The sequence below is a fragment of the Rhinolophus hipposideros genome (assembly GCF_964194185.1).
Source record: "Rhinolophus hipposideros genome assembly, chromosome: 11".
Taxonomy (NCBI): Eukaryota; Metazoa; Chordata; class Mammalia; order Chiroptera; family Rhinolophidae; genus Rhinolophus; species Rhinolophus hipposideros.
This window is the reverse complement of record NC_138057.1, coordinates 30,233,829-30,247,059: the sequence shown is the minus strand read 5'-3', so window position 1 is coordinate 30,247,059 and position 13,231 is coordinate 30,233,829. Positions and strand designations below refer to the sequence as shown.

The following is a 13,231-nucleotide window of genomic DNA, read 5'->3' as shown; positions in this document are numbered from 1 at the left end:
ACCTTTGCCGCTGTATTGTTATTGTTTCTGTGCCCTTTGCAGTGGGCAGTACCTGGAGATACATTTTTAAGAGATACATTTTAAGATGCATTTTTAAGAGAAAAAAAGCACGAGTTCATATTGATATTTCAAATTCTAATGAAAAATTAAGTTTTATGTAACCCAAGAATTTTATATTGGTATCTCTTTATACTTACAATGAAATTCTCGATACCTAATGACATTAGCATTACAGCATTACTTACTTGCTGTATCTTAAAGTATACCTGTACTTGTTTTTTTTTTTTAAACCCAATACTAATATTACTGCTAATAATCTGAGTTTTCAAGGTGGCCTCCACTTCCCTTTTCCACCTGAGTCTAGAACCAACTGAGAAAGATGAAGGAGTCCAGTTGGAAGGTCGGAGTAGTATGAGCTTCACTAGTTTGATAAAGCTGGGCTGGGGAATGTGGCACTTTACTTCTTTCCTTCCAAGCCTGGCGCTTCATGCCTGTGTTAGTTTGCTAGTGTGGCCATAATAAAGTACCACAAAGGTGGATGGCTTAAAATGAGAGAAATTTATTTTTTCATAGTGCTGGAGGCTAGAAGACCAAAAACAAGGTGTCAGCAGGGCCGTGCTTTCTGTAAAGGGGCTGCCATACCTTGGCTGGCAGCTGTATGACTTGAGTGTGCCTCTGTTGTCACATGGTGTTCTGCCCTCTGTGTTTATCTCTTCCCACAGGAGGACACCGGTCATATGGGACTAGCATCCATCCTAATTGAGTATGGTCTCATCTTTACTTGATCACATCTGCAGAGAACCTGTTTCCAAATAGGGTCACACCCACAAATATTGGGAGTTAGATTTCAATATGTCTTTTTGGGGGACACAATTCAACCCATAACAATGCCTGACCGAGGCAGTCTGCAGAGCAGACACTAACTTGGCTCACTGTGAGACCCAATGGGGTGAGCTGCAGCACTGAGACTGAAAGGCCAGCCGTCCCGCTGCCTCCGGTGGGGCCCGGGCTTGCCTCTGTTGAACTTAGCACAGGGAGCTGGAGTAGAGCAGGGTGCTATCTGCTTGGCCTGAGCTGCTCAGTTCCTACAATCTCACTGTAGGAAAGGACAAGTGAGTGAGGGCTAGAGAGGATGGGTGAGTCCTCATGAGAAACCCTGGGGGCGGCTGGACTGGCTTCCTCTTCTGACACTAGCACTGCTGGTGGTTGTGCCTTGGTTCATTTCTTTCTAGCCTACTGCATTATCTGCTTACCTCAAGTGCTGCATCTCCCAGGGGGTTGCGCTGCATAGCAGATCCTGAAATAATTTCTTCAGGGGCAGTTAGTGTAGACCAGCTCTGCGTCAGGCATTGTCTAAGAAACTAATACTCCTGTGATGAGAGCCATCAGGTTTTACTCTTCACAGAAATTGTTTAAATAACAGGACACAGGTCAGAAATACAGGTGTGCATAAGGAAAGCAGTATAGGATATAGATTTACATTTTGAGGGAAAGCATCAGCCTCAGCTTCTTATTACCAAGTAAAGACATGCTATTAGAATAAGGAGAGTAGGTGTTTTTCCTTCATGATAAGGTAAAATTTGCAGATAAGAAGCTTGGGAGAGATATTTATGTAAGTATGAATTAGAGCTAGACTTTTCATTTAATGAAAAAGATCTTTAGTTCATTAAGGAAAACAAATTCTTAGGGTGCTTACTATAAATATGATTATTTGGTTTAAATGGTCTCAAAAACATTGAAACCAGCTCTGAGAAGGCAAAATAACAAAGTTATTATATCATCACAGATATTGTTGTCACTCACTTTGGGGACTCGGTCTCTAAAGAGGTGTATCATTAAAAAAATGACTATTACATCACCTCCGGTTGAAGATCATAGAGATGTTTCTTAAAAAAGAACAGCCCTTCTCTGACTAGGAAACATTATTTCAAGAGCATGTTAAACCTGCTTTCCTGCTTGGCTCAGATAAAGGTAAAAGAGGAAAAGGGGGGTCTGAGAATTTGATTCTAGCAGCATGGTTAAGTTTAATAATGATAAAGTGGGTTAGGAAAACTTCGAGGAACAGAAAATTTATAAACTCCCTTTTAAGGGTAAAGAACATAAGTGGGCAATGAAATGAAGATGGTTATAAATGTTGAAAATTGATTAATATCACTAGTAATTGAAGAAATGAAACTTAACACTAGACTTCTTTTTGCCTGTCATATTGGCAAAGATTTGAGTGGTGGGATTAACATTAAATTCTTAGATGCTTTATCATATTTAAAATGTTTTACACATATTTAAAATTTTATGATCGTATAATATTTATAGATTCAGTCTAAACCTTATGATTGAAAAGGTCTAAAACATAAGCTGCCTAGGTCTTTAGTATGCACCTGATTTATAGGTAGAACTAGTTTTCTGTAATCAAGGGAATAGTGATGCTAGGAAGAGACAAAGTATGTTTCACAGACCGGTTAGTAAACTAGGTCAAGGGCTGAGGTTTAATTCTGATTCTAATTTGCTGCCTATTTTAACAGTCTCATTACTTCAATTTCTTGTCAGAGCCAATGTTTTGTTTTTTTAGATAAAAAATCTTGACTCCTCTGTTTCTCTCACTTGTATCAGGAAATTTTGTTCAGAATACATCTGCAATCTGACCGTTGCTCACTGCACCGCTGGTCCAAGTCACCATTTTTATCTTGCCTGGATTGACGTAAATTTCCTCTGGTCTTTCATCCTTGTCCTTTTCTGATAGGATAGCCAGTGATGGCCCAGCTCACTACACTGCTGGAAATTCTTAAGAGTTTCCTTAGAAAGTAGGGTCATCGCCTTGAATGGAAATGCTTACTAGAGTATCAAGCATGGAATGTACGAGAAAGGGAAGAGCCCTAGATTACTTCCCCTCTCATTCAGAGTAAAGGCCAAGCTACTTTTCTCCACCCCCCCCTCACCCCCACCTCTTCTCACCCCCATCTCCTCTCACCCCCATCTCCTCTCTCACCCCCACCTCCTCTCACCCCCATCTCCTCTCACCCCTACCCCCCTCACCCCCATCTCCTCTCTCACCCCCACCTCCTCTCACCCCCACCTCCTCTCACCCCCATCTTCTCTCACCCCCACCCCCTCTCTCACCCCTATCTCCTCTCACCCCCATCTCCTCTCACCCCTACCCCCATCTCCTCTCACCCCCATGTCCTCTCCACCCCCATCTCCTCTCTCACCCCCATCTCCTCTCACCCCCATCACCTCTCACCCCCACCCCCTCTCTCACCCCCATCTCCTCTCATCCCCATCTCCTCTCACCCCATCTCCTCTCACCCCTACCCCCCTCTCACCCCTTCTCCTCCTCTCACCCCCATCTCCTCTCACCCCCATCTCCTCTCACCCCCATCTCCTCTCACCCCCATCTCCTCTCACCCCTATCCCCCTCTCACCCCTATCTCCTCTCACCCCCATCTCCTCTCTCACCCCACCTCCTCTCACCCCCACCTCCTCTCACCCCCACCTCCTCTCACCCCCATCTCCTCTCCCTCCCCCACCTCCTCTCACCCCCATCTCCTTTCTCACCCCCCATTTCCTCACTCACCATTCTGTCCTTTGCTTTACCTAGTTCCAGCTATACTCATTTTCTTACTATTCTGTGAAGAGTCCAAGAGGCTCCTTGCTGTTGTCTCAGCCTAAACTGTCTTCGTCCAGATATCTGCTGATTTATTCCCCGCTTCAGGCCTCTGAAATGCCTTCCCTGGCCTACTCTGTGTAAAATAGCTACCCCTCCTACTTGCGCTCCATCTGCTTACCCTGGTTTCTTCTGCGGAGCACGTATTCCTTGTTTATTGTGCTGCACTCCACTACTGGTAGGGTCTCGTTTCATTCCTTCCTGAGTGCCCACCCAACAGTTTGGCACTTAGGAATACTTGTTGAATGACTGGGTGGATTTCCAGTTCCTCCTTTAGTGGCTTCTTCCTCTGCCTCAGGAAATGTGCAGGCTACTTTTAATCTTTAGCCAGGGGAAAGTAAGGCTGCCTTCCCTGTACCAGCTGTTTCTACAAAGGTAATCTGGGAGCTTCTTCCCTTTCTCACTGTGCAGATTTTTATATTCTATTATTTTTTACCAGTCAAGCAGATGAATCTGTTTTCCAAGTAACTTGTCTGTGTTTGGGACCAATGCTTTTCTTTTTCTTGCATTTAGTATAATTTTATGGAACTACTTTAATAACGTTTTGGCATTTATTCCTTCATTCAGTTAGCAGACAGTTATTACAGGAGATATAACGGGCCAGAGTGGCTCCCAGGGTTTAAAAAGGTGGAGAGCCTGCGTTTCCCTCGAGGAGCTTGGGAGTTCAGCGTGCGGTCGGCAGTGCCAGCCCCTGGCACAGGGGCCTGCTGCACGAGGAATGCAGAGAAAGGTGGAAACAGGTGGCTTACCTCGGTCTGCTCCAGAGGGTTGGGAATCTCAACAGTGGGCAGGACTTTGCCAGGTGAGGAAACAGGTAAAGGATGCCCCAAAAGGAGGGAGTAATTTGGACAAAGGCATAGGAGCTGTGCTTGTTTAGAGAAGCACAAACTGACGAGTATTGTCGGGGTGTAGAGCCTCATACAGGCTGTGGTGGTGGGCAAGGCCACCATAGTTACTCAAGGGCTGATGTGGACGCTTCGAAAGGAGCATGTGTGTCCTGTACAGAGCTGAGACTGTTGTCCTGCAGCCCATAGGATTGGCACGCGTGTCTGTGTAAGTGTGAAGGGCGGTGGGTAGGGAGGTGGCCCAGAGGGTTTGTTTTTTGCGTGCCCCTTCCCTTTTGCAGGGAGAGTACAGGGTATTTTCTGTCATGTAGTAATGGATCTCCATGCAGAGTATTTTCTCCTTTAGATTGTAAATTCCAAAAGGGTGGCAGGGTTTAATTTTGATGTATATCATTTTCCTCACATGTACTTTGTGGGACAGACATTTATTTAAACTTTAAATGAGTGATGATCACCTCTTTGTCTATATGCGTAGTCCTGATCTGTTTTAACCTGTTATCTCATGACATGTTTTCCCTTCATTTAACCCATCTCTCACTTCCGAGTTTCTTTCTTTGTCAGGCAGATTACATTTATTTTAAATAAACAATACAAAGAAAGCTTTGTTCTGAGGGGATTTATTGTTTGAGTGGTTGGATGGCAGGCAGTATTACTACACCTGTAAGTAGGATGGGGCGGGTAAACCAGTGCTTCTTTCATCTTTGCATTCCCTCTGCCTGGCACATACTAGGTGTTCAGTAATTGTTGAGGACTCATCCTGTTCATTGACAGCAGGATTGAAGTTTGTGTTTTTGTAACACAACCTACTGCCTTTTTTTCTACTTTGATTCCCTATAATCTTTTCTTTCTAAGCCCCAGACAAATTAATTTCCCCTCTGCATACCTGTAATATTTCCAAGTATTTCTACTGCCAGGACTACTGTTTCTCTCATCTGGCAAACTCCTACAACTTCTTGTAAGTCTTAATTCTGCCCCTTTTCTGAGTAACCCAGGTGGTTAGTGACTCCTTCCTGTGTACTGTTTTGTATTGCAGTTTGACCCCTAGAAAGTGAGAGTAGGCGATGAAGACAAACCTTAACCCTTCCTGGGTCTAGTACTTTAGCTTGGTGCCTGGCAATTTGATCGAATGGCTGATTGGAAATTATTATCGGAAAGCATGTTATGACAAGTGGAAACACACCTGAGTAAACTGTGTTGGGGATGTTGAACATTTTCCATGTTCTGTTCCACCCAGACTGGGCCTTTATACAGATGTGTATGTGAGAGTCTGTTTCAGAATGGTACATAGGAACAGCACCTGTGTAAACTTGCAAAGTCAGAAAATTCAACCTTACTAGGAAGGATTTTGAGGAGGCCAGTGAGAGAATTAGGTCAGTGACTCAATCCCAGGAATAGGAGCTTGGGAGGAGTAACTAGAGGCAGTTTTTTTCAGCAGTCCAGGGAGAGATGAGGAATCATAGGTCATAGAAGGGAATGGTAAGTAACTGAAAGAGTTCCTGGGGGAGCTGACATACCAGTGGGGAAATGACCACCAGCCTTAACTGTGTAATAATTCACTGCTGATCATTGCATCATCTTCTCTGCAGAGACTGCTCCAGCCATCATGGAGGTGGCCGAGGTGGAGAGTCGTCTGAATCCCAGCTGTAAGATTATGACCTTCAGACCCTCCATGGAGGAGTTCCGTGAGTTCAATAAATACCTCGCATACATGGAGTCTAAAGGAGCCCATCGAGCAGGGCTTGCAAAGGTGATTGTCCTCAGATCCTTTAAACCAGAATGGTCACTTGGCCTATCATTTAAGCTCTTAGTCTTCATGATGTGGGAAATTGTTTCTTCCAAAGAAAGATATTTGCAAAATCTTAGTTCTTGTTAATTCATACGGAGTACTTGTTTTTTTCAAAGAAGAATAACTATCTCATTTTTATTTTAACTCTTTATACTGTGTTTTTTTTAAACCAAAAATGATTCATGCAAACCAAAGAGAACCATATACAGTTTCAGAGGTGTGAGAGTATTCATAACTTTCGTCAGTTTCTTATAGGAGACAGTTGTTAACCTGAAACTTAACCACTACTCGCTTCCTTGCTTACCCTGACTCTTCTTTCCTTCTGTTTTTTTCTTTCTCTCTTCTTTTTTAATTTAAAGTATGTAATTCAGTGGTGTTTTGTGTATCCAAAGAGTTGTACAACCATCACCAATATCTAATTCCAGAATTTTTCTTTATTCCCAAAAGAAACTGTGCCCATTAGCAGTCACTCTTTATTCCCTACTATCCCTTCAGCCCTAGGCACTAATCTACTTTCTTTCTCTTGCAGATTTGCCTGTTCTATTTTGTTTTCAGTTATTTGTTCCCCAAGTATGGAGAGTGCATACTATGTACTAGGCACTGTAGTATGTGTTCTCAGTAGCATATAGTGAGGTTGTCTATAGTCTCATCTGAAACTAATATACCTTGGAGGAAATAAAATGTGTAATATTCCCATATTGCTGATAAAAATTAAGTCAATATTAGACTTGACAGTTTACATTCAATTTTTTTTTGAGTTAATACTGTCTGTCATTTACCAGTTGTGTAGCATTGGCCAAGTCACTCATCCCCTGACCCTAAGTGTCTTCATCTGATGAAGCTAGACCCAAATCTTTCACAAAAGCCAGTTGCAGTTACATTATAGATAGAAATGTGAAAGACAAAGCCTTAAAACTTTTAGAATATAAAATAGAATGTCTTTATGCCTTGGAGTATGAAAAATATTTTTAAACAGAAGATCAAAGCAGTACCCATAAAGGCAAAAATAAGCAAATTGAATTACATTAAAATGAAGAACTTATGTTTTTCAAAAGCTACCCTCAAGAAAGTTGGAGGGCAAGTTACGGAGTAATACAAAATATTTGACACACATACATGTAGCTATTTACAAATGTACTCATGCACACATACACATCCAAGAATAACCAGAATGTATAAAGAATCCCTATACATTAGTAAGAAAAAGACTGACAGTGTAATAGTAAAATAGGTAAGAGACTTGAATAAGCACTTTACAAAAGAGGATATTTATAAGACCAGTAAATATATGAAAAGGTTTTTTAGTTCTGCAAATGCAAATAAAACCCCGACTTGAGTACTATTACTTACCAGAAGGTTTAAAATTATATTGAGCAACAATACACAGTGATGAGAATGTGTAGCAACAGGAATTCTCAGTCATTGCTGGTGGGAATGTTAATTGGTACAATCACTTAGGCAAAAGTTTGGTAGTAACTAGTAAATTTGATCTACACGTATCTCCTTTATAGTAATTTCAGGGTTAGGAATGTCTGTGTATGTCTGTGTGTTTTAGAGAACCGTGTGTGCATATACAGCTGCAGATGTGTACAAGAATATTAATAGCAGTGTCATTTGCAATAGCCAATAATTAGAAAAAAACCAAGTGACCACCTGTGGTCACCAACTTATAAATATTTATATGAAGGGACATTGAGTAGGAATGAAATCAATGAACTTCAGCTACATAGACCATCATATTTGAATCTCACAAAAATATTTAGTGAAATACAAAAGATAAACCTCAAAGAATATATGTATATATAGATGACTACATTTGTATATAGTTCAAAAATGGGTGTTAAGGATGCATTCCCCTGGCCTAAAACTATATAGCCCAACAAGGAAATGAATAGCATACATTCCACGATAATGGTTGCCTTTCAGGCAAAGACGGGTATGTTTGGAAAAGGGCATTTGGAAGGCCTCTGGGGTGCCAGCAAGAGCCTGCTTCTGATACCTGGGTGGTGGGTACTTTGGTGTTTGCTTTACAATAATTCACAAAGATACATATTTATGGTTATCTATTTTCTGTATGTGTGCTATTTATATTTTGCACTCAATTAATAAAAAAGTTTATCTTAAATAAAAACAACTTCTAAAGGAAGATAAATTCCAGGTAGAAATCTAAACTTAATTCATAACTTTGTCCCTTTTAATTTTTAATTATCTAAATATGTATTTGTGGTCTTAGTGTTTACTCGTCTTTCCATTATTAGTAATTAAGTGTTTAAATACTATGGGAAAACAGTGGTGGGCTAAGCTACCTCTTCTTACAGGCACATAAGAATTGATAGTTGACATTTTTCCTACTCCATGTTCAGTGACGTCATGTTGGTAAGCTCAAATTGGCCATGGTGGTAGTAGTTACCACGGTAACAGACAACCGGTACAAGTCAAGGTACCCCCCATCTTTCCAGAAAGCTGGTTGTTAAACATTTACTAGTGTGTCTCTCAATTTTACATTTAATTGAGAGGTTAACAGTATCAACTAAAAAGTGAAGTTAATAGGAGTACAATATTTGATACAGTGAGTACTCAATACATTTTACTGCTTAAAAAAATTGTATCAGTAAGGCGAATATTTGGGAGAATATGAGCCTTTCTCTTAATGTGAATCTTCACAGTTCTTTTACATGTTTGTCATAGAAATGCTGACCAATTCTTCACTTGTATTCTGTTGGAATATGAAAGCTAAATAACTACCTGGAATATTTTCAAGATAACATTTTATTTTATTTTTAGGTGATTCCTCCTAAGGAGTGGAAGCCAAGGAAGTGCTATGATGACATCGATAATTTGCTCATTCCAGCACCGATTCAGCAGATGGTCACAGGGCAGTCAGGACTGTTCACTCAATATAACATCCAGAAAAAAGCCATGACGGTGAAGGAGTTCAGGCAGCTGGCCAATAGTGGCAAGTGAGTGGCTTCACTTTGCAGTTTTTATTTCTTTCAAAGATGTACATGGACAGGACCAGAAACCAACTAGACAGAGGAGCTTGCAGTGAAACAAATGAGTCTCCTGCACAATCTCTTGGAATCTAATTTAACTGTTTTCTGTTTTTCAGGTTGTTGCCTACTTACATTTAATTTACTGCTAAGAAAATTATTCCTCATGCTATCATCTCATTCATAGTATCTGTAAATGGATTTTTAAAAAATCTTTTCACTGCCATGAGTTCTTTTTAGTATACTCATGATTTATCTTTGTTAGACAAATTTTCTTCTTTGTGTGACAATGTTTAAATCTTAAATGATAAATTACACATATTAGAGAATGAGTAATTTAAAAAGAAGATCCTTGAATGATTTGAAGGGCCACCATTATTATATTAGGTATCAATTGCGGATTGAAAATATTAAAAAACAAATGTTATGTTGCTGCTGACATATACTATGTAGTTGGGTCTACAGTGGTTGCATCTGTACTGAAAATGTACATTGTTTTTTCTTGTCATTATTCTCTAAACAATATAATATAACAATTATTTATATAGCATTTACATTTGTATTAGGTATTATAAGTAATCTAGAAATGATTTAAAGTATATGAGAGACTGTATGTAGGTTATATGCAAACACTACACCATTTTATATAAGAACTTGAGCATCTGTGGATTTTGGTATTCGTGGGGGGTTCTGGAACTAATTCCCTGTGGATACTGAGGGATAGTATACTCGTATAGTATAGTATACTCGTAATTGGTTAAAGATTTAAAAAATATTTTGAGAGCTGATATAATTAATTTTAAACTAATTTTCTGCTTCTATTATTGATACTTTCAGCAAAGTATTTTCCTTATTAGTCAAAATATGAAGTTTTTGTGGAATTATTTAGGAATCTTAAGAGTATTCAGGTATCTATGACAAATACATTTGTATATTTACCTGTTAGTTTGACAACATGAGCTGCTTGTGATATTTTCATTTTGATAGAATTTTCTTTAGAAAGTGATTTAAATGAAATGGGTGGGGAGAACCTTAAAATTGTCTTACTATTTATCCTTTTTTTCATTTACCTTTTGCAGATATTGTACCCCAAGGTATTTGGATTATGAAGATTTGGAGCGCAAGTACTGGAAGAACTTAACTTTCGTGGCACCCATCTATGGCGCAGACATTAATGGGAGCATATATGATGAGGTATAGTTATAATATGATAGGCTTTGTAAAGGATCATTTTACGGTACTATTTTTGTTACTATTTTAGGTAGTTAGCAAGTAGTCATTTGTGACACTTTGTGTGATTCATAATTCCTCACAGGACAAGAGGAGATAAAGACACATTGGTGGGATTTCAGCAGCTGGTAATTTTCAAATTGAAACCAGCTAATTGTACAATACTTGATGTTCAGCAGCAATATACTGTGTGGCTCTCTGACTAATCTTTAAATTATATTTTCTTTTAAAGAAAAGCTCATTATAAAAATATTTGGAAAACAGGAAATATTATCCATAATACAATATTGAGGCAAAAGCAGTATTTTAGTATTCTTCCAGTCGTTTCCCCCTTATTTAAAAAAGTTGCATTTGAACAGGCTTATATTCTCCTTTTTTAAAAACAGATTATGAGATTTTTTTTTTTTTTAGAGACGCACATATTATTTGTCTTTCCAGTTACTTTTCATGAGAGCATAATCCACTAGATACCATCTAATCCTTTTCGTCTCTACCCGATACTTGTAAACCCTAGTTCTAAAAATCTTTCCTTTTTGAAACCTTTTAATCCCTCTCTCATTGTTGTACTTTGAAAAATTTCTTGCTTAGCAAAAGGTTGAAGTAATGCACGGAACACCTGTTACCCTACACCTAGTTTTACCAGTAGTGAATGTCTGGCAAATTTGCTTTATGTTTCTCTGTTGCTCTGTCTTTGTCTCTGTCTCTCTGCTGTAACATTTGAAAGTAAGTTGTAGACATCATGACAGTTCACCCTTAAATAATTCAGCATGTGTCTATTAATTATAAGTCAATTTAACATTTATGTAATATCATCTAATATACAGACCGTATTCATAGATCCTTAATTGTCCCAGGAAGGTTATTTATAAACTACTTTTTTTCTCCCCATTTGAGGGAACCAGTCAAGGACATTCCCATATAATTAATAAGTGGCCTATAGGGTGGTACTTAGAGGCTACATGAATATCTTTTTTCCCAATAGCCTTTTGGCGAATTTACATCCATTGATAATCCTTGATGGAGTCAATTATTAAGTATTTTGAAACCTTTTATATTTTGAAATATAAAAACAAGCAGGAAAGTGCATAAAACATAAACTTTAAAGCTTCATGAATTATTGTAAGGTGAACACCTATGAGTATGTACCATCACTGACATTAGGGAAAAACATTACCAGCACCCCAGAGTTCCTACATGCCCTCTTTACCTGTCATACTCTGCCCCCTTTCTCCAAGGATAATCATTCAGACTTTACGGTAATCACTTCCTTCTTTTCTCTAAAAATCTTGTCCGTTTTATCTCGTTTCTGAATTTTATATAGAAGAGTCATTCAGTATATATTCTTTTATGTCTGCCTTCTGTCACACCTTATTACATTTCTAAACTTGATACATTGTGTATACTTGTAGTTCATTTATTTTCATTGCTGTATATTATTCTACTGTACAAATGCATCAGTTTATTTATTTGTTATGCTACTAATGATAATTTTGGTTGCCTCTAGTTTAGGCTTTACGCTCAATACTTCTGTGAATGTTTTGCACATTTTCCCCAGGGTATGGAAGCATGCATTTGTATTGGGAGTATGCTTAGGAGTGGTTATAAGGTATATGCATGGCTGTGCTTTAGAAAAAAACTGTTTTCCAATTCACACCTTCTATAGAAATGCTTGTGAGTTCTTGTTGCTCTCATTCTCTGTGAACACTATTATCGTCAGTCTTTTAATTTTAGCTACCCTGTTGGGTGCATGTAGTAGTATTTTCTTATTTTAAATTGCGTTACGATTTTCCCCCCTTATTTTCAATGGCTGTTTGGATTTCCTCTTTATCAAAGTGTCTGTTCAAACCTCTTGTACTTTTTCCTTTTGTGTCATGCTTTTTTTATTGATTTATAGTTGTTATACATTCTGGATATGAGGTAGTGTCACAATTTCTGTTTTTCTGTATGAATTTCCAGTTACTGAACATTGTTATTGAAAAGACCGTTCTTATTTTTGAATATGGACTGGGTTCTTACTTTTGAAGATGATACTGTGGAATTACTGTTGTCCTATTACATGTAATGATGGCATGGTTGGAGATGTATATATCATATATATGATGGTGGAGATACATATATATATGTGTATATATATATATACATTTTTTCTTATCAGTTGAAGATGTACACATGAAAAATACATAGGTGAAATTACATGGGGTCTGGGATTTGTTTTTAAGATATTTCATAAACTAAAGTGGAATGGATATAGTTGAATGCAAATTAACAAAATATTGGCAATTGAAGCTAGATGACAGATTATATGATGTCTTAAATATGTATGCTTGGAATATTAAAAATAAAAGTTAAAAAAAGAGAAAACATCATTTTCCCATTCTCCTTTTGGATTTTTAGAAGTATAAATAACTTTTGTATTGAGAATTTTTTGTTTATTAATAAGATAGTACCTGCCCATATAGAAAAATGGAAAAATAGGGGAAAATATGCAGAAAAAAATAAAAAATTACTCATATGCTTACCAAACAGAAATAATCATTTTATGATTTCCTTTTGGCTTTTTATTGTGTGTGTATGTGTGTATGTATGTGTGTGTGTATTTGTGTATTCTTGTGCTTGCATATGTGTATGTATTTCCCTACTAAAGAGCTGAGGAGGTTTTAACAATATTTTGGCTTCAGAACCATTTTCAGTATTGGTCTCCAGAGGATCATTTCTGTGT

The 13,231-nt window shown here is 38.2% G+C and overlaps 1 protein-coding gene across 2 annotated transcripts in view; it reads left to right on the top strand.

The window, feature by feature from the left end:
* Window positions 1-13,231, top strand: part of KDM4C (lysine demethylase 4C) — a 350,804-nt gene that overhangs the window by 28,868 nt on the left and 308,705 nt on the right. For both annotated transcript variants that reach the window (XM_081066750.1, XM_081066751.1), the window contains exons 2-4: window positions 6,093-6,253; window positions 9,077-9,252; window positions 10,362-10,476. In XM_081066750.1, coding sequence (XP_080922876.1) covers window positions 6,110-6,253; window positions 9,077-9,252; window positions 10,362-10,476 — 435 coding nt within the window. In that variant the 5' untranslated portion in view covers window positions 6,093-6,109. The remainder of the gene's footprint in view (window positions 1-6,092; window positions 6,254-9,076; window positions 9,253-10,361; window positions 10,477-13,231) is intronic.